Raw genomic sequence first — 22,322 nt, forward strand, 5'->3', positions numbered from 1 at the left:
CTCACTGCTGAATGGTGTGGGTGCCCTGTTGATGAAGGATACAGAGAAGGCAGAGTTACTGAATCAGCCCTCGGAAATCTCAGATCCTAGAGACAACCGAGGAAGTCTGGGGAAAGAGGGACTTCCCCTTTGTTAAGGAAGATTATGTTAGAGATCACTTAGGCAAACTTGACACCTACAAATCCATTGGCTGCAATGGAATGCACCCACAAATTATGAGGGAGCTGGTGGATGTTATTGCTAGGCCACTCCAACATCTTTGTAAGGTCATGGAGAACAGGAGAGTTGCCTGAGGACTGGAAGAATGTCACTGTCACCCCAGTCTTGAAAAAGTGTAAGAAGGAGGACCCAGGAAACTACACACTAGTCAGCCTTACCACTATCCCTGGAAAGGTAATGGAACAGCTCATCCTGGATGTCATCTCAAAGCATGTGAAGAATAAGAAGGTGATCAGGAGTAGTCAGCATAGATTCACCAAGGGGAAATCAAGCTTAAGCAATTTTGTAGCCTTCTATGATGAGATTATTGTCTGGGTAGATGAGGAGAGTGCGGTGGATGTTTTCTATCTTGACTTCAGCAAGGCTTTTGACCCTGTCTTCTATAACCTCCTCATAGGCAAGCTCAAGAATTGTGGGATAGATGAGTGGACAGTGAGGTGGATTGAGAACTGGCTGGATGGCAGAGTTCAGAGAGTTGTGCTCAGTGGCACAGTCTAGTTGGAGGCCTGTAGCTAGCAGGGTCCCCCAGGGGCAGTACTGGGTCCAAGCTCATTCAATTTAGTCATCAATGACCTGTACGATAATAGAACAGAATGCGGCCTCAACAAGTTTGCTGATGACACAAAGCTGGGAAGAGTGGCTGAGACACCAGAGGGTTGTGCTGCCATTCAAAGGGAAATGGGGCTGGAAAGGCTCATGAAATTCAAGAAAGGCAAGTGCAGGATCCTTCACCTACAGCACAATAACCCCATGCACCAGTATGGGTGGGGGCTCACCTACTGGAAAGCAGCTCTGAGGAGAAAGACCTTTGCAGTCCTGGTGGACAGAAGGTTAACCATGAGACAGTAATGCTGTCTTGTGGCTGACAAGGCCAATGGTATCCTGGGGTGCATTCAGAAGAGTACTGTCAGCAGGCTGAGGGAGGTGACTCTCCACCTCTTCTCAGCCCTGGTGAGGCCACACCTGGAGTTTTGTGTCCAATGTACAAGAGGGATGTACAATGTACTGTCCCCAGTACAAGAGGGACACGGAGCTACTGGAGTGAGTCCAGCAGAGGACTACAGAGATGATGAAGGGATGGGAGCATCTGTCATATGAGGAGAGGTTGAGAGAGCTGGGCCTGTTTACCTTGGAGAACAGAAGGCTGAGATACACATCTTATCAATGTGTACAAATATCTGAAGGGAGGGTGTCAAGAGGATGCAGCCAGTTTCTTTTCAGTTTGCCTAGCGACAGGACAAGAGTCCTGTCAAGGGTGTGATCCTGTGCAGTATGCTCTAGGTGGGCCTGCTTGGCAGGGGGTTTAGAACAGATGATCTCTGGAGGTCTCTTCCAACCTCAACCATTCTGTGATTCTATGATTTTTCTAAGATATTGCCTACATTTGTCCACGTGTCTCCAAGATTGCAAATGAGAAGCTGGAGGTAAAGTAAGTTGATTTCAATAAGCAGTCTTTGCCTTTTAGACCACAGTCTCTGAGTTAGTTTGTTGTTATTGTTGTTGTTTATTTTATTTGTCTGTTTTTCTAGGTAATTCAAGGAGATGTTGTTTTCAAAAGAGTATTTCAAACTTTGAGGTAACTTTTCCTTTTCATTGCAAATATATCAGCCCTTGGCTGGAGCCTGTTGACAGTAAGTATTACAACATACTCTTAAGCCAGTAAGTATTACAAAAGCCATCTGGAATCTGACTGCTCACCTTAAAATTATGCAAATTTTTGATTGGTTAAAGTCTTCTCTTTGTGCACTGTTAGGTGAGTTAAATGTTTTAGTCTTTATGCATGGACGTGGGCAGGATAAATGGCTGTCATGCAGGAAAACAGTGAGTAGTATTGTAGCTACTGCAGAAAATTTCACATATGCTTTACTGTGTTGTGTTGGCAAGTCTGAATCAGCATGAAGAAAGGGCACGTTGCTCACATGAAGAAAGGGCATGTTGCTCACAGTGCTAGCACATATGATTAAAGATACAGCAAGACAAGTACCAATCTCTCACAAGAGATTTAAAAATCACTTATTTAGAAAACCGATGCTTCCAAATCACTGAGCAAGATAAACAGCCCACAGGGAAAACTTGATCTTATTATAATCCGAACTACCAACTACTCTGCTATTGTAGGTCAGAATTTTCAGATGTTCTGGATACCTTCCAAAACCTGTGTCCTTACCAATCTTTAGGGGCTATTTTTAAATTGCTCTTTCTTTCTTTCTTTCTTTCGTTCTTTCGTTCTTTAGTTCTTTCGTTCTTTCGTTCTTTCGTTCTTTCGTTCTTTCTTTCTCTCTCTCTCTCTCTCTCTCCCTCCCTCCCTCCCTCCCTTCCCTCCTTCCCTTTCCTTCCTTTTCCTTCCTTTTCCTTCCTTTTTTTTTTTTTTTTTTTAAATTATTATATATATATATATATTTTTTTTTTTTTCCATAAGAGTAATGCAATGTATAAGGCATTGAAACACTCATTTCCTCTATTAATTTCTTGTAACTTACTGAATGGATACATGAATTATACGTTTACACGAGTAATAACAACACTGTGGTTGTTTCTGAACAGATGCATATGCTATCGTATAAAAGCAGAAGAATCACAACAGTTTTGCCTGACTTCTGAAACATCACCAGCTTTCAGTGATGAAATCTCTATAACTCCTAGTCTGCTTTGTTTGACTGTTGTTTTGGTTTCAATGGATGTTCTGTGTTTCTGATATACCTGTTTATACCAACAGTTTACAGTCATTCTTTAGCCTCATGGGCTACTGCAACTGAATTAATTATTGCAAAGTGCTGTAACAGAACAGCAATAATGTTCTTTGAGCTGTGTATAACACCGGATTCCCAGACGGTTGAGTTTTTTAATAAACTCAACTTCAATTCATGTATTGGTTTTCTCGACTGTCTAGAAACCAAATATACACATGCAACTCTTACATGTACATGCACATGATTTATCTGGGATAAAGCCCCACAATGATGTACATCAAACAAAGGTAAAAATCAGTTGCACATATAGTTAACTTTAATCCATTCCATTTTTAAATACCACAATAAATTTAATTTTCACAATAAATTAAATAGCCATATTCAGTTTACAAAATAGAATTACTTAGTGTGAAACCAGTATTTACAAACATTGTACACTATGTACATGATGTTTATCTTTGTCGACATACAAGCATAGAAGGAAAACTTATTTGACCTTTCTTTGACACATGATTGACATGCTACAAGTGACACTATGGTCCATACATTAAAACAATAGTGCAAACTCACCACAGGAACTCCAAAACAATGTAGTTTGTATGAGATAAGTTATTCATTTCAAATAATAAGAAAATAGTACTATCCACTCTCATTGTAAAAATTCAGCACTATATTTAAAGTGTCAGTATTCCTTCAACAATATACATACCAAATATAGCCTGAATATTATTCTTTCTCACAGCTTCACATACTTTTGACATGAATTTGTATGGCATAAACTAACATTCTGTTTAGGTCAATAATTATGTCACACAAACACTTCACCAAGCAAGAGGAACACTGACCCTTTTAATGGTGTCTGACTTTGTTTCCCTAAATACCTCCTTTTCCTTTATTAGTATATCTGAAAAGACACAAATATGTCGATGGTAAATTATGTTAGTTACTACTCTGTAGAAAAAATTTATCCCACCGTATATTTGGTCACACACTGCATATGTACATGTATGCATGAAAAGAAGTCACTTTGATAGCCGTGTCTATGAAAAGTGCATATTTTAGCAGAGACATTACTTCATGTCTCAGGTGCAACAGAAAGTTTTGTATGAAGTTTGGGTTAGGGCCAGTTAAAAGTCCTCCCAGTGATCTGGTAAAATTTTTGATTAAAAGGATGAAAGAACTTGCGCAATTTGGTAATGACAGAGGTATCCACCTCTGGATGAATGCGTCCCTTGCTACCTGCCAGGCACTTGTTAAATACAATATTAAATCGCAAACAATAAAACCCTCTGGTGGCATTGAAGTATAAATTGTACTGACTTATCCTTGGAGGAAGATTTAGGAACTTCTCAACCAGCTGGAGTTCTGGTAGTGGTTCTGTGATGAGCCTGTCTCCATCTACTATATGAAATTGTTCAATTGGAAAGTATTTTAACCACCTCTCCAGATGTTTTGTGTAGATGCTGGTTCTCACTGCTTTGTACTTAGTGTTCACTTCGCAGGTATTAGGATCAATTGCCAGCTTCTCAAATTTGTAGTAGGTTTTGTTCTTTCTTTCCTTGCCTTCCAGCACCTGAGTATAATCAGAAATAGCTCTTGTGGTGGGTTCCCTGACAATGATCAATAACTTGATAGACGAGTTCATTTTGTAAATCCTCTCAGGTACTTCCTCAGTGATAAAATATGCAGGGCTTTTCTCAATTGTTATTTGATGAGGGTAAGAAAAAGGCATTTTTTTCCGGTACCACTCAATCCCCTTGGCATAGTTCTCATCATTGTCAAAGAAGTGAATCTCCTGGGAAGCTTTGACCACTGCAGGGTGAAGGTTCAGCATCTCTAGCAGTGCGCGGGTGCCTCCTTTCCGCACACCAATGATGATGGCCTTGGGAAGCTGCTGAACCAGATTGTGCAGTCGTATTTGCTCCTTTGTGGCATTGCCTTTTCGGAACTCGTGGAGTAGCCCTCGCTTGAACTGCAGAGCTCGCAGTGCAATTTCTTCCTGGCCACGGGGTCCAAACTGACCATCGACGGGGCAAAGGGGCTGCAGTCTGTAACCAACAGAAGATGTATTTGTAAACAGAAGCCAGCTTTTAAGACAAGTTTTCTGTACAGCTCATAGAAACCTTTTGCAAGGTGATGTTTTTCAACTTTTCTTTTATTCTGCCAGAGATTAGTAATTAGTGCAAATGGTTTGATTATTTATTCTGGTATTTTGCTATGATCTGTCTGAATAACCCCTTCCTTCCTTCTTCTGCTATTTTCAAGCATAGGCACTGTGATTACTGTTCTTGGAGCTTCTTGAACCTTACCTCACCTCCCACATTACCAACTAATTTGAGATTGCTTCAGCAGTTCTTAAAACATTCTAATATGAATTTTATGTGGTCATTTTGATCCAAAAATCCAGCTCATCTAAGTACTGTCTTTCCAACACTAGTCCTATTCTAGCCCAAATTCTTTCCTCTACTTCCCATTGCATTATTAGCTACTGATCCAGTTAGCTTTTTTAGTGAAGATGAGAAAAAGAGATTAAAAACAACTCTCTAGGCATCAACTCTCAATATTTTCCCTCCTGTTTAGAAGATATCCATTATTTTTTCCCGGGACAAAATCAGAGAGACCAAGGTTTTGAATCAGACATGCTTAGTGAAGAACAAAAAGAAAAATAAGAGAAATTTTCAAAAATACATTTATTGCATCATTATATCTATGATTTTCTTATCACCATTTGTGTATCCTCTCTCTGAACCAACCATTTGTGCTTTAGTGTTTCCTCTGTTACCCCTGTTTGTCTGAGCCATTCTTTTACAATCACCTGCAATTATTTCATGTAATTTCTACTTTTCTAATGCTTCCTTATTGTATTTGATGTCAAGGAATGTAAGAAATGAGTCAGTAAGAAAAATATTAAAATTTTGCTCCTACAGGACCTTGAAAAATCCCTCACTTCCACTCCCAAATCAGTGCTTTGCTCTTTATACAAGTCAATGTTACACTGAAGATGAAATCAGTACGTAGGCAGAACTTCCAAGGTCCTACAGAAAAAAAAATAACATTAATAATTTTGCAGAGCCATGCTCTCCAAAATTAAAGATATCTAAGAACAAAGGTTGCCTAGGCAATTCTAATATGAGCTCACTGTGCAAGTATATTATGATACATTTTTTAAATTACATGACCACATGCTATTATTTTTTCACAGGACCCCTGCCTCAGCCAGTATACCAGATGGGTAATGCTCATTAATAGCTGTTTAGGTATGCAGTATTTATTCTGGTTCCTCAGCATGTGGCCCCTCACTCATTTACTGTATATTATTAAAACCTTGCTTTCAGGACAGAATTATTTATTTCTTTGTGGCATTTCCATCCATCACTGCTTGTTGGGGTCTCCTATTTGACACTGATGCTAGGACAATTGATGCCTGGGACAAAGTAAGTTTGATCCCTCTGCATTACCCAATAGCTGCTTCCTTGGCTATCCAGATGCTGAGAGATATACCCCATTCAGGCAGAGCTGGAGAAATAACCCAGATGAAATTGATGGGTTCACATGAGCTTTAGATAAATCCTGCAGACTAATGACAAAGTGTGATGAGAAGTGAGTATCTGCTATTTCTTTTCTTAAGTTTCTGTTCTCTTCATTTGCTCTCTGCCATCTACTGAGTAAGAGCCTGACTTGGTCACAAAAATTGTTGCAACATGGATGCTAACCTGCCTGAAAGCAACATCTTAAACTACTTGACTGTGATATTATTTGGTCAGACTGTGGTGTGGCTAGTAAGAGTCTTTCTGCTGCAACAAGGTGGCAATTAAAAGCATAAGAAACAGAAGTTGCAATTGCTATCTCTGTTCTTCTATTCCCTCTCCTTCTGTGTATTTGTTATTTGTTTTCAAGCAAAAAGGATTCCACAACAGCAGTTCCAGACCCATCTCAACTAATTTTATCTTTTTCCCTCAAAAAGACAGTTAGCACTGCCTTCAGTATAACACAACAGCTTGTCAAACAGGGTGGCTTCCTTTAAAGTAAATAAATACTTAAGATATCCTGTAGCCTAAGGGAAAGATTGGATGTTGTTAAGAGTTCTTCCTCAACACTTTACATTTCAGTATTTTCACTCTTTCCCCTTTCTTCTTCTCTCTCTAAACAATAAGAATATCCTTTAAAACACCATGGCTATTGAGGGAGTAAACAAGCATCAACTCTGGGTAGTTGAACTCTGAGATACAACTGTTTACCATACTAATATTTTTGCTTCTCTGAGTATTTTTTTTCCCCATTAAAATAACAGAATTGTTTGTGAAGAAAGAATATGTGACATTTATTGTATCATTGAAGCTGTTCTCCCAAAACAGTCAGTTTCTCAAACAGCTATGATAAAACTTCACAAATATTCTTCTTGAGAAAATCCAGCATAGGCAATCTCAGAAAACTATATTTTTGATAAATATCTGTCCTGTTTTTTGGCTAGGATAGAGTTAGTTTTCCTCCTAGTAGCTGGTAGAGTGCTATGTTTTGGATTTAGGATGAGAAAAATGTTGATAACACACTGGTGTTTTAATTGTTGCAGAGCAGTGCTTACACTAAGCCTTCTCGCTCTGTTCTGCCAGTGGGCAGGCTGGGGGTGCAGCAGGAGCTGGGAGGGGACAGACCCAGGACAGCTGACCCAAACTGGCCAAAGAGATATTCCATACCATCTGACGGCATGCTAAACAATTAATACAGGGGTCTGGTTGGGGTGTGGGTACCAGCTGTTCAAGGATAGGCTGGGCATTGGTCGGCATCAGGTGGTGAGCAATTGCATTGCGCATCACTTGTTTGTACACATTGTTATTATTATTATTATTAATATTATTATTATTATTATCATCATCATCATCATCATCATCATCATCATCATTTATTTTCTGTCCTAATAAACTGTCTTTATCTCAACCCACAGGCTTAATTTTTCAGATTCTCTCCCATGTCCCAGAGAGGGAGGGGGGAAGGGTGAGCAAAAGGCTGTGTGGTGCTTAGTTGCTGTCTGGTTTAAACCATAATGATATAAAAACAGCTAAAATAAGTCTAGGTAGGCAATCTTAACAAGTAGTGTTGCTGCCTTCACTGTCTCTCCTTATCCAAATCAGTGGCTAATTTGGTCCCAATACAAATATCACAGTGGCAGGAGATTAGGAGACTGGTTCCAGCATAAGCAATTTGGAGCATCAGAGTTGAGTGTGGAGGCTCCTCATGCTGACAGTAAGAGAATCAAGCAACTTGAAGATTGATCCAGATTTTCTCAAAACTTCTAGGGGAAAAAAATTGTTTGAATTTCTACAAGTGAAGTAGCTCCATGCACTCAGGATCCCAAGGACAGGGAACTTCCCTGGTGGGAGGTGCTCAGTTGATCAGACTTTATGACTCAATGAATCAGATAAGCTATCAGTAATTTTCTAAGAAAACTCAAATAATTCTTGAGGCTGTTAAATAAGCAATCTCTAGATCTCTTCAAGTTTGGACTGTGCCCTAGTGCAGAGGTGGAACATTTCCAGTTAATTAATACTTGTCTCATGTTTTCTAGTGATTCTTTTCTCTGTTTTTCATAACAAGTGCAAATAAAGGGCTTTGTTTTCACAGTGTGTTTTTTTTTTTTTTTCCACATTGGGTAATGCAAGAAAATTAAACTGATTTTTATTGCCATTGGCAACATTATATATGAAACCTGCGGAATTCACTGCCACAGGAGGTCGATGAGTCAAATACTGTGGTGAGTTAATTTTATGGCCATCAGTAAATTCTGTAGATGTGCAAGCATAGACAATAGCATAAGGTTAATTAGATTTCATGCCTTCCAGCACAAAATATACTGTTTCAGGGACCAATAAGGACCTCTGCCTCCATTTCTGGAATCATCTTAATCTCAATGAAGTTTTCACCTCTGGAGCATCAGAGATGCTTTGATCACCAGGGGAAGAAAGATAAATCCTGGGGCTTAATTTGCAATATAGTTAGTCCTAGCTGAGAACATGGCCTCCCTCTTCTTCTGAAGTGGGGATAAGCAGATGAAGAAAGCAGGTAGTAACCCTCGATGGAACTCAGTTGATGTTAGGTATCTCTATTTTCAAACAATTTTCCATGCATTGTTTATTCAGTGTTGTGTCACATGTTTGAACTCAACTAATATTTTCCATGTTTTTAAATAAGATCACTAATAAGACACTCACAAACCGTCTATCAACTTCTGGCAATCTTGAAATCTTGTTTCATTCATTCTTTCAAAACAGCTTTTTCTATACTGTCTTTGTATAGCACCTACAAGAGTAATCCCAGGTCATTGTGAAGATAGTAGAACCAGCAAGGTCAGTTTAGGTAACACCATGGTTACACTGTCAATAACGAGCCAAAAATTGGCCTGGTCAAAAGTGCCAAATACTCTTTGATTACCTCTTCTGGACTTTATACTGCTCTTCAGGAAATCACTTGCAGAGACAATTTACTTATTTAGCACTTTCAACTCTAGAAAATACTGGCTAATTAATGCAGTTAAAATTCTCAAACCCTGCAGCAATCGTTCAAGTGAAATAGTATTCAAAACTTGACGAGCTACTCTGCAGGCTCATACTTAATTTTAACTACCACTGTAGCACATTAATTGCTAGCTCGTAAATTTAGTAAAGATGGTATATAAATACATCATAACTGTTTTGCTGAAAGTAGAGGTCAACACACAGATGCACATAGACTAAAATGAACTACCGTAATGGCATTTTTACTGGATGTTGTATTATTTCTTCTCTGAAAACAAGTGTCAATGTGCTTAGAATACAAATGGGCAGACAGAAATACTTTGACAATGATGACCTGCAACTTAATTTTTCTACTCTGTTCTCCAAAGGGAAGGAAAGACCAATGAAAATCAGTATTAGGATGGACAGCCTTTCAATATATGAGAAGGAAGGAAGGAAGGAAGGAAGGAAGGAAGGAAGGAAGGAAGGAAGGAAGGAAGGAAGGAAGGAAGGAAGGAAGGAAGGAAGGAAGGAAGGAAGGAAAAATAAATCAGACCTTTTAAACAAAGGCTCAGACAATCTGAGCACATTTACAATTAAGAGAGCAGCTACTGAATGACTTACCTATCCAAGCTCCCAACTCTGGCAACTAGATATAGGAGACTTCCAATAGCAAGGCTGCCTAGCACAAAGAGCTTCTGTCTCAGCAACGCCTGCTGTTTGAATAGCATGGCCCTCCATCAATCTTCAGGACTTCTTCAGTCTGCAGAGACAAGAACATATAAAGCTCTCATCAGAAAACAATATGCAGGGTGATGTTTTTAACAGGCTTTTGGTCGGTTGTTGCAAGTAATTAAGCCACATTTGCAAATAATCTTTCAAAACTGCAAAATGAGTAGTTAAAACTTGTTTATTTGTTTATTTGCTACTGTTTCTGTCTCACATAGTAACACCAGGCAGTGCATCTGGACAAGGGAGATAATTCTGTAAGTTATGTTTCAGCTACAACCATCATCACTAGGGCTCTCTAATAGTCACAGCTTAGGGCTTGGCTGTGTTAGAGGTTTGTATAGTAATAGCATCAGCAACTGGGCTTGAAGATCCTGTGCAAAGAGTGCATGGGGCAGGTTTACTGTGTCTCTATTATATTATTAGAATGTTAACCGTACAGAAATCTAAACTACTACATTTCCTGATCTGTGCCAGCAAGTTCTTGGTGTCAGACCTGAGAAGCATGTAGCTAGGCTGGGCACATGGATGTTTTTTCAACAGCAGTGTGACAGTGTGTGACATATCCTGTCAACTCTCCTTGCGTGTCAGCTTTGGCTGGAGAACCCCCTAAGCACTACATCTGCCTGACACCAGCCTTGGCTGTCACCTTAGGACCTGGTGTGATGCAAACTGTTGCCTCTGAGCTGAGAATGTCCTTACTCATTCCCAGCTTATAGGAACAACTAAGCATGGACTTAAATTTCCTTTTCTGATGTGTGCCAAAGATTACTAAAAACCCACTGTCCTGGTTTTGTTGAGATCAATTTTTTTTTTTTTCCCTTCCTTCCATACTAGCTCACAGAGTGCTATATTTTGGATTTGTGATGAAAATAGTGGTGATAACACACAAATATGTTACCTGTTGCACAGCAGTGCTTGCAAAGAGCCAAAGACTTTCCTACTTCTTGTGTTGCCATGCCAGCAAGGACTGTGGGTATACCAGGACCCATGACGGAAGATATCCAGGACAGCTGGCCCAAACTGGCAAAAGGAATATACCATGACTCTTCCCTCAATATTAGGTTGGTACTTGGGACTGCAGACCTGTTTAGAAGACTCATTAGACTGGATGCCTAAATACTTTGTTACTGAGAACTGAAGAGAAAGATCATTCCTTCCCTTCAAAGCACAGATAAAGATGATGCTGTTCTTCACTCTGTTCCAGTCTTGGACTTTCTTATAAATGCACAAGAGACTTAAGTTACAAGTCCCCTCACTGGCTCATATCTCCTGTCTGCCAGATGAATGTTTTAATCACCAAATTACTTCTGTTGATATAAAAAACAAACATAAACCACTAATTTGTCTTTCCCTAGACCAGGGAATATTTCATGTACTGTGGATCAGTTTCAACAAAAGCAGTTTTTTTTTTTTTTTTCCCTTCTGAATTTTAACAACTTATTTTAAATGATTTTTTTGATGTCAAGCCTCTTATGTTTTGTGAGTAAATCTCCCTTTGCAGTTCACTTTATTTTATTTTATTTTTTCCCCACCCTTGGGATTGCATCAAGAAAGACAGGGATAGATTATTAGAAGTATATGACTATATGCAGAAGGTATTAAACAAAGCCAAAGCTTACAAATATTTATTTGTCCTGCCTGACCATACTGTCATATTTTTCGGCCCAGGAAGCTCTCACAGGATTCTAGGATATAGTTTGGCAGCTATCACAAGCCAGAGACCATTCACTCCCAATAACCAGCATTCATGCAGCCTGTCTGCCTCAGTGCTAGGTGAATTGAATGGTAGGTCACTCCATATGGATTGTCTTCAGGGCAGTAGGATAGTCAGACTCAAGCACATTTAATTTATTGGTACAGAGAAAGCCTTTGTAACTCTAACCCATCATCTCTTGCATGCAACAGTGGAGCTCTGAGTCCAGCTGAGTCTGTAATACATGTCTGCTGAGTTAATAATAACAATAGCTCCTTAAATAGTCAAGTCATAGCTACATATAACCTATCATACAGAACATATTGCTTTCCACATAGATAAAAGCAACTCTATAATAAGAACGTTTAAAGATCTTTTTGCAAAAAGAATCATATAAAACAGAGTAAAAGGAGTTTGCAATGTAAGTAGAAAGACAGGAGTATTATAATCCTTTTAAAAATAAATGAGAAACAAAGGTAGAGAGAGATTAAGTGATTTTTTCAAGGTCACAGAGAAAACCTGTAGTCATAGTGAGATTCAGTGTGAAGTGTCTGCATTCCTATCTAGTACCTTAACTACATGATAAGTTTTTTTGTTTTGTTTTGTTTTGTTTTTGTATACTTTTTCTTAACAGCAAACAAAAGATATAAAAATGCTGTATGGAGAAGGAATGCTAGAGATTCAACAAGGCAGAAAGAAACAGTTGAAGATTAATAATTAAGAATAATGCACAGATACTTTATCACTGTTAATATGCTACTGTCAATTACTCTTTTAATTTATTTAATTAAAGAAGAAGGAGGAGAAAGACATGATGATCACGATGAGAATACCAAATTTTCACAGGCTTCCAGTTTTAAGTCCTTCAGTGCTACTCTCTCTAAATAAAAGTATAATGTCTATGTTACAACAATTGGTTCTGAACTTCCTCTCTCAGAAACAGCCCTCTACATGAAACAAAAGTGCTCTCCACATGTCCTCCTTCACACACTCTTGGACTATAGTTAATTCCTCTTTGCAGGTCTCCCTGAGGCTAAGGAGGTCTTCAGGCCATAATGAAATCAATTAAAGACAAAACTGAAGACAAGCTGTTTCAGGAAGTAAGTTCCACATGGTCTTATTCATTCCATATTCACGCGTGCAATAAAATTCAATGAGAAAAACAAAAACAGAAACAACAACAACAACAACAACAACAAAATGTTTCCTTTACTCTGTGTTTCTATGTACCTGTATTTCCACATATGAAAACCTGTTTGGCAGAATATCAAGTATTGAACACTCACTAGAAATGCAAATGTAACATTATTTATTTGATTAAGTATTTTTTGTTATTACTTTCAGCATTTAAAGTCTACAGAAGGAGCTTTATTCTAGAGAGGCTGTGCCCCCTATAATACTTTTCTCAGATGTTAGCTGTTTTCATAAAACAAAATAGAGAAAAATAATATCTCAGCTTCAGAAATGGCTACATCTTGCACTGGATGTACCGAGACAGCTCCATGTGACAGAGAAGACCACTGAAGAAACAGTGCTATTTAAGCCACAGAGTTAATGCAACCAGAATGTGGTTAAGGTGAAGGTCCCTAAGGCAGAAATGTTGGAGACTAACACAGCAACACTTAAAAATGGAAGAAACAAGAATTCTGGGACGCATTATAAGCTTCACAGTTTACTGTAGGGAATGTGCACTTTTAAACCTAACAAGAAGCTGGAAGGCAAGATAAAATGTAATCCAAAGTGACAAGATTTTAGCAGTTAAGCAAATAAGGATTATATTTTTGGAATTTTGATCTCTGTCTTAGGGACCATGACTGAACTCACACACCAGGTTCTGAGCAGCAGCAGGAGGCTTGGGAAAGCAGCAGGCAGAACTTTGCCAGTAACTGGATTCTGAATGTCCTACCAAAAGAGGTGACAGTATACTGCTGCAAATCTCCAGTGGGCTTACATCACAAACACCTATCTTGAACAATCTAGTTAAATATGAAAATAGACAAAGAAAGTCATTTCCTGGATATCCACAATGCACAAGAACAACATAATTCACAATTTAGAACATGTAATTTCTAGAAATGAAACTGTGCTCAACAGAGAAAAAAAAAAAAAAAAAAAAAAAAGATGATTGAGATGTTTTGTGAATTTCAGATGAACAACTAACCTAACCTGTTAGATTGACATGGAAAAGTTAAATAAAAAGGCTTAATTTAGTGTATTGATGCATATGCCTCACTCAGCCCCATTTCCCCTGGGAGAATGCAGTGAGAAGAAGGTGTTTATTGAATGAATTGCCAAGAGAAGACAGAGGAAGACCATGTAGAACTATGATAATAATACCATCTGAAAAGCAGATGGACTATTCCTAAGGAGACAATGATTGTGGTTAGAGGAAGATGTTGCAAGTGCTGGCCAAATAGAGCAAATTTTTGGTGAACTCTCCCACAAATTAATTTTAGGTTCAAGTTACGTCAAAGTTAAATTAAGTTTAAATTAAAGATGTAAAATATAAGTAAAATCAGAAGCTTTATAAATACTTGCTAGATTGGTGTGGAAGTAAAAGGAATGTTTTATGGGATATGGGGCTGACAATATCAGGCAACAGCATCATTCACTCTGGTGGACGTGCCAAAGACCTGAAATGACAATCCAGAAGAAAGCAAGCAGACAGTGACATAAAGCAAGTTACACAACAGGTGCCAATTAGACTGAAGAAGGCATATGCCCTAAGTGTAATTTTAAGAAGCAAGAATACCATGATATTTCAACAAATGAAATTAAAATTACTTAGGACATTAAGAATTTTCCAGAGTACCGAGACAGAAACATGGTGGCAGTGAAACAAATTGCTTTCCCTCTGTGAAAGAGAAGGAATTATAACCCCCTATGCCACTATACAACATCATTGACTAAAATTATTGAAAAGTTCAGTGTGTTAGTCAAAAATTTAGTCCATTGGCTAACATAAATGGGTGAAAATGGGAAAACAAAACAAAACAAAACCTTATCAACAATGATGTCACCACTGATATAAGTCTGAATTTGATAACAAATTTCCAGAAGCACTGAAACCAGTTGTTGCTATAATAACCTTTTCCAAATAAACAGACAATGAAGCAACAACATCATCAGAAAGTTGTTTGAAAATTATCAGAGGGAATTTTTTAGACCCCCAGGGCAGAGATAAGAAGATGCTAAGTGAATAAAGCATGGTTGACTATGGAGAGAAGTGTAAGAAAGAAGGCAACATGAAATCCTTGAATAAGCAGGTTGAAGAGAGTCTTGATGGAGTGATGTGATGTGCTAAGCAAAGTGAAGTACAAACCACTGACAAATACGCACAAAGGAGGCTGAAGAAATAATACATAAGATTTGTAAAAATTGAATTTATCAATCATTTGGCTTTTAAATTATTATTATTATTATTATTATTATTATTATTATTATTATTATTATTATTATTATTATTATTATTATTATTATTATTATTATTTGGCACACCAGCAGGGGTCATCTGTTGACCAACAAATATTTGTCTTCATGCATTGCAAAAATATCTTCGTGTTTATGTAGGATTTAAACAGTGACTGAGAAAACAAGTCATGGAACTGACCACTTGGCACATTTCCATTTCTTTTGCTTTTGCATTATGTTTCTAGGAAGTTAACTACAGCTTCTTGCATTTGTCACTGTCAGTAAAATTCATACAAATCAAGCACTTAGTCTTTGTACAAGGTTGGAAAACTCATAGCGTTTGGGAAAGAATTAAATTTATCCTTCAAATTGTGTGCATCAGCTTATGAGCTCATGATCTGCATGCTCTGGCAGAAATAGCCAGTCATGCACCTGCTCTTCTTTTAGCCTCCTCTTCTTCCCTTTTTGCAAGGTCACCACTGATAACAGCCTAGGCCAGTGGCAAAGAAAAGGTACACACTCTGTATTTTTCGCAGTACCCTATGCTTATACAGTTTAATTGCAACAATACTGCTGCATCATGTGAAATGCACTAGAGTTTCAATGATCATGATAAAGCATAATGTGACATTTCATTAGAGAGAGGGTTTTTCATTCCTAATAGAATTGAATAGCCTAAGAACTGGCAATTATTATTTTATTTTTATTTTTATTTTTATTTTTATTTTTATTTTTATTTTTATTTTTATTTTTATTTTTATTTTTATTTTTATTTTTATTTTTATTTTTATTTTTTTATTTTTATTTTTATTTTTATTTTTATTTTTTATTTTTATTTTTATTTTTATTTTTATTTGTTAACATTGTACCACAAAATAAATAATGAAAACAAAAATCTTTGAAAATATGAGTTTTCTGTGGGAAGGACAAAGGTCTGAGCCTGTACAAAAGGGAATTTCAATTTTAGTTTTTCAAAAATCTTCCTTAGTAACTCATACTTGCAATATCAAAACAAAACAAAACAAAACAACAACAACAACAACAACAAACACAACAATTTAATTGCAGATGAGTAATTACATTTCTTTAATTCATTCTTTTTCTCTCTTAAATACTATAGAATGAAATGGGATGAAGTAATGTTAGTACACATTTCAGGACCTGAAGGAAGAGAAGATGGAAACCCTTTCACTACAGGGAACAAGTTCACAGATTCACATAAATGTCCCTGCCTTCTAAACATGTCCTTTTCTCCTCATAACTCATATTGACTGAAAAAGTGAAACAGTGGAGAAGAAAATGTCAGCAAAGCTGGCAGAAAATAGTAGTGGATGCAGATAAACTCCAACATAAAGATTTCGTATAATCTTATGCCACTGCTGTGACAATAACTTAAAAATACCTTTTCCTATCTGCTATTATAGAGTTTTGACATTTACAACTGCCTTTAAGCTGCCCTTGAAGCCAGTTCTTTGTGTAACAAAGGTGTAATATATTTTCTCTAGAAAGTTTGTTTTACTCTGGGATACCATCCACAAACTCTGCATTTGAATGCAGATATTAGGTAAACAGATACATGATTCTTTCACAGAAGTGAGCACACTATCAGTGCTGAAGGAAAACGTTTGTGATTCATATCCAAAATCTGTCATGGCTGGCTCGGGTGGTATGCCTGGATATCTGGGTTCTCTGAAGCCTACAGAGAATAGTAGAGGATACTTATTTAGTCCATTCTCCATAGGTCATCTCAGTCTAGACTCCCTTAGTGTTCATCTATATGTAGTTTTACTATCCCTAGATATTCAATGTGTCAAATGACAATAGTAGACAAGGTCATAACCAGGTCTTTTTCTCATTCCTTTCTCAGTCTGACCTATTTTTTTTTTTTTTAAATCTCAGTGAAAGACATTGAGCAAAGTGGTAATCGAAAGAGAGAAACAACTGCAAAGCTGCCCTGTGCCAAACAGATCTGCTGCCAAACTGTCAGAGTAGTTAGGAATCTCAGACTCTTTGATGCCCTTGAGGTCTCAGACACATCTGCTTAGGAAAACTGCCTTATTGCCTCTGAGCCAGCGAGGCAAGTGGCTGTGTTCTGCTGAAAGATGACTAGGCTGCCATGATCCATGCTTAGCTACAGTGCTCCAGGAATACTTCCAAGCACATAGATCTTAATAGGACTTCATTAGTCCAAAATACATATGCCTGTCTCCTTGCCAGCATCCTGGAGTATATTACCCTGCATTGCTCTTCATAGAGCATAAGATTAATCTGATAGGGTTAGCCCTTTTCTTCGTATTAATGGTGTTTCCCCAGCTACTTTCCTTCTGAAATCAGCACCTTTCTTGTCTGCTTAATTTCTCAGGAATATTGGAGCTGATGATGCTGTGATAGAAAACCTGTGGAATTGGATTTCTGACTGTGGAAAGTTTATAATAGATACTAATTTCACACTTTTCAAAAGAGAATGCCAGCCTCATTTCTTCCGTCTAGCATTATGACAGCTGCAACCAAAAATTGACAGAGAAGAACTAGGGAACATTGGCACTTTAGGAATCAACAGGGAAATACCCATGAATTGTCCCAAAAGAATTAGGGAGGGCTCCTCCAAAAAGGTGATACAGCCTATAGCCCAGCTATTTTGCCCCTATACCAATGTACAACAGATGGGAAACAAGCAGGAGGAGTTGGAAACCACTGTGCAACTAGAAAACCATGACCTAATGTCTGTCATGGAAATATGATGGGACAAATCTAACAAAAGAAACACAGCAATTAAGGGCTACAAGTCTTTCAGAAAGATAGGCAGGGAAGGAGGGGCATGGTGTTGCTCTCTGTGTTAAGGAAGGGATATATTACGAAGAGCTGCCTCTGAGAAACACACAGAGACAGGTTGGGAGCTAGAGTGTGAAAAGTTAAGGTCCAGATGAATAAAGGTATGGTTATGGTCTACTAAAAGCCACATGATCAAGGGGAGCCTGTTGACAAGGCCTTCCTGCTTCAGCTACAAGAAGCACTGAGCTCACAGGCTCTCATCCTGATGGGGGACTTAATCCCCTGTCTACTCACTGAGAAAGCTACACAGGAGGCTGTAAGTGATCCAGGAGTGTGTCAAGGATAACTTCCTGATCCAGGTTTTAAACAGACCAGCCAGACGAGAAGCATACTGGACCTGGTCCTCACCAGTACATATAAACTCATGAAAGAGGTTCGAACTGGAGGCAGTCTGGGCAGCAGTGACAAAGCCCTAGTTGAGTTTGTGATCTCAAGGAATATGAGACTTGCAAAAAGCAAAGTCAGGACCCTGAACTTTGGTAGAGCAAACTTGCAGCTATTAACCTAGTGGATGACATCCCTTGGGACACTGTCCTTAGGGACAAAGAAACTGATTAGAGCTGGCAGCTCTTTAAGGACTTCAGAGTGCAAGATTTGGGTTTGTGACTCTGTGATCTGCTTCTTCTGCAGCTGCAGATTTCCCTGTGTATCCTGTGGAGCAGTCAGCTCTCTCTTGCCCACCTGCATATCCTTATGTAGATCACTTGCTCATCTCTTTTCGCTTGTCCAAACTTATATCTGGGACTGCTTCACTACGGATGAAAAAACACCACACTAATTAGTATAGAGCACACATTCTGGATCAGTAGCATCAATCTTTTACTCAGACCCTTAATCTGAGCCATCTTCAGCTCAAACTACTCTCCAAAACCTCGTATGAAGGTTTATTTTATATATATATGTATATGTATATATATTTCTTTTTTTCCCCCCATGGATTCACCACTTTATCTTAAATACTTCAGTGGTCTTTCCTCTGGCCTTGGCAAATATAACTTTGCTCCGTTCACACCTATTCTGAACAATGTTGCTAAGATCATTTTTACAGCTTGTGTCTCTGACCACACCACATTTGTCTAGGTATCCTTTACCTGTCTTCCCTTCCTCTCCATGCCTTTCTGTATATTTTTATTTCTTCATGTTCCATGGATTTTGTATTGGGGGCACAGGGAGAACAGGAATGTAAAACTAGACCCCAAAGACAACTCAGTTAATTTTCAAAATGTAAATTCTAGATGCTTATTCCTCTGTAAGTCCTGGTCATAACATCTCCCTAAGTAGTGCTGCTTATTTTAATGATGAAATCTAAGTGAAAATATCAATGCCAGTTTAACCAGGGACTTGTTACAGCACCTTCATGAGAAAGGGAGACCTATTAACAGTTTTCTCTGAAAATGAAAGAGCTGTGATTTTCTGCTCTGCATGTGTTTTAAAGACCCATAATGCATTGCTATATTGGCCTGAGTGACAGCTTACAGTCCCCATTTGGGAGGAAAAAAGGGGAAAAGGAAAGACAGCTCATGTCTGTAGCAACCAGGTGTTACAGAACTGCACAGTGCCAGAGAGTTCCCTATAAATGAGCTCTCTGCTTGCTAAGCAGTCCTGTTTCCCTTGCACAGCCCATTCATCTTCCTCCCACTGGGCAGCATGAGCTGCAGAATTAACTGCTGTCTTGGGGCTATGTTCACTATCTTGCATGTATCCAGCTTGGCAAATAAGCCTGTACCACGGTTTTAAATTAAACAAAGTAACAAACAAAACAAACAAAAAAGTTAACCAAAACCTCTTTGTACATCCTTTACTGGTGGGTTTCTGAGGCAAGAAAGATGCCAGCAGAGAGGTGTGCTTCTGATCCTCACTGCAATCACACCTGAAAAATCTTAGGCTGCTCCTCTGCTGGCAGGAGATGCCTTCTCTATCTGTCTCTTTTGAGCGACTTGAATATTTTTGGTGTACTATTCATGGTCCTTCTCTTATCCTGACTTCACACTAATGCAGCTTGATTGGCTTGCTAGACTAAGTTTAGCTCCATGGAACAGAGAGAATCTAATCCTTCCTTTATGGGTGATTATGATTTAGCATCACTTTCCTAGAGATATATTTGTTTATTAAAGTTAACCTTATTTTTCCCTTATCTAACATAGTGACTTACACCACATGGACTATCCATATTTTTGGATGTAGACAAATTTTGCTTGCATGGTAATATATGTTAGAAATGATGCCACAGCTAAGGATCATCACTTGCATACCACGTAAGTTAGTCATGAATCAGTGAAAGAAGAGAGAGAATCAATGGATTTAGCTAGATGTGAACCTCCAGTGATTTATCCAGGAATTTGAAATAACCTCTGGCCTATGCAGTTCACATTTGTAGTGGTCATTACTCAAGATATCTGTCTGGTTTGGCTACATTTGCCCCTGAAATTCATTTACAGAACTTATATTATAGTGCCTATTAGGGATATGGGCTGGTGGTAGCCTCAATGCTGATTATTTTGTACTAATATAGGAAGCTGTAAAATAATCTGCACAATTTCAAATATATTGTAATGTATTGTTGGCTGAGAATTAACTGCAAAATATCTCAATGCTTTGTTTAATTGTCTTTGAAATGTAAAAAACCACCTCCACATGTCAACTTATGTTCAAAAGAACTTGCATTAAAAACAACTGTGCTACATGTATGAAATAAAGTTAAACTAATTCAATTTCCTATGGGGGAAAAAAAAAAGTTCTCCAGTGTTTTACAACTAGTGGAGACATCAGGGAGTGACATGTTATAAATGTCTCAACAGATGGAAGATTTGATCTAATAATGTAGAAAAAGATACTCACAAATAATTTATTTGTCAATTGGTGGGGGAAAAAAGAGTGAATAATTTATTTGGTCAATATTATTCAATCATCAATAGAGCTGGTAGAATAATTTATAAATTTTCTTATGAATAATTTATTCACCAATTGATGGTAGGAGGAAATTAATGAAGTAAACAATATTCTAATAACACTGAACAGGCTCTTAGACTCAGGCAGGGCAGCCACACAGGATCTGAGGAATGGATTTTGTTCTCCTCAGCCTGATGACAGGCTATGCACCAATGCAGCACATCACCAAAGTGCAGCTGCTCTGTAGCTGCTTCTGCAGTTTGCTGGTAGCAATCACCTTTCCCATCTACCCACCAAGGCCAAGAAATCACCAAAGGTGCCCTGACAGTGCTGGGTGGTTTCTCTGTCTTTGGTGGGGAGCAGCTTGGAAATTTGTCATGTAGTAGTCTGCTGGTGTCTGCAGACCGTCTGCTTCTGACACATGCTAGCAAAGGCTGCAGGTGCCATCACAGCCCTTCAGCAGCTTGAAATGTGTCACACGGTTGAGAAATGTGCTGCACCCTGCTTGTGCACGCAAAGTAGGAAGCAGAGGGTTTCCTTCAGAAAGCCACAGGGCAGTGTCCCTTATTTCCAGACAGACTGCAAAAATAAAAAGTAAAACTCCAAGATAATCTAGGAGAAAAAAACTTAACAGCTTAAACTATTTCATTGTACATCCTTAAAGGGGCAAATCATCAAGCTGCTGAGATCCACAACAGATTTTAAAAGTCTGGTTGTGCAACTGAATCGTGCTGCGCATGAAATCACATGACAAAGTGTTGACATGTAAAGAGTTAAAAATACCCCCCTTGACACCCTGTCTTTTCAAATATGACTTCACAGGCTTGTTACTTTGACAGCTGAAATCATTTCAAGGCAAATCTTATTTGAAAATAATTTCTAGATTTGTGTGTGTGGGGAAATTTAGTAATATTTATTAATATCTTTCTAATGTGGCTGTGTGAGATGGAAGTTTCTCAATGTGTAATGCATTCAGAAACATCCCACTGCCTTCAGACAGAATCCACAGGTTTGCTCTGAGTTCGCTTTATGGCCATTGAATGGATCATTTACAAATCCAGTCTGAACATTAACCAGGAGCTGTAAAAGAATATAATTAATAAAAATAATTTCAACATAGCTTCTGTTGTACTGTAATCTCACTTTGTAATAGCTGGCATAAAGACACAAATAAAAACTAAGCATGAGGATATGAGCATTTTTTTTTTCTTTCTATCTTTTCCCATTTTCAAAGTGCTAAATTTAATGGTGGATATATGTGTAGTTTGGGATGAAAACAGATGCCCTTTATGAATAGACTAAGTGGAGGAATCAGCTGGCTTATGCCCTCTCTCAACTGTTACCAGGGTTTTTCTATCCTTTGTTCCT

General features: G+C 38.2%; 1 protein-coding gene across 2 annotated transcripts in view; it reads right to left on the minus strand.

Annotated features, from left to right (window-relative positions):
* Nucleotides 1-3,229: 3,229 nt before the first annotated feature.
* Nucleotides 3,230-22,322, minus strand: part of HS3ST5 (heparan sulfate-glucosamine 3-sulfotransferase 5) — a 197,881-nt gene continuing 178,788 nt past the window's right edge. For both annotated transcript variants that reach the window (XM_082755491.1, XM_082755492.1), the window contains 2 exons: nucleotides 10,022-10,160; nucleotides 3,230-4,957 (listed from right to left, as the gene is read on the minus strand). In XM_082755491.1, coding sequence (XP_082611617.1) covers nucleotides 4,027-4,957; nucleotides 10,022-10,128 — 1,038 coding nt within the window. In that variant the 5' untranslated portion in view covers nucleotides 10,129-10,160 and the 3' untranslated portion in view covers nucleotides 3,230-4,026. The remainder of the gene's footprint in view (nucleotides 4,958-10,021; nucleotides 10,161-22,322) is intronic.

Source organism: Aythya marila (genome assembly GCF_965140915.1).
Source record: "Aythya marila genome assembly, chromosome: 3".
Classification (NCBI taxonomy): Eukaryota; Metazoa; Chordata; class Aves; order Anseriformes; family Anatidae; genus Aythya; species Aythya marila.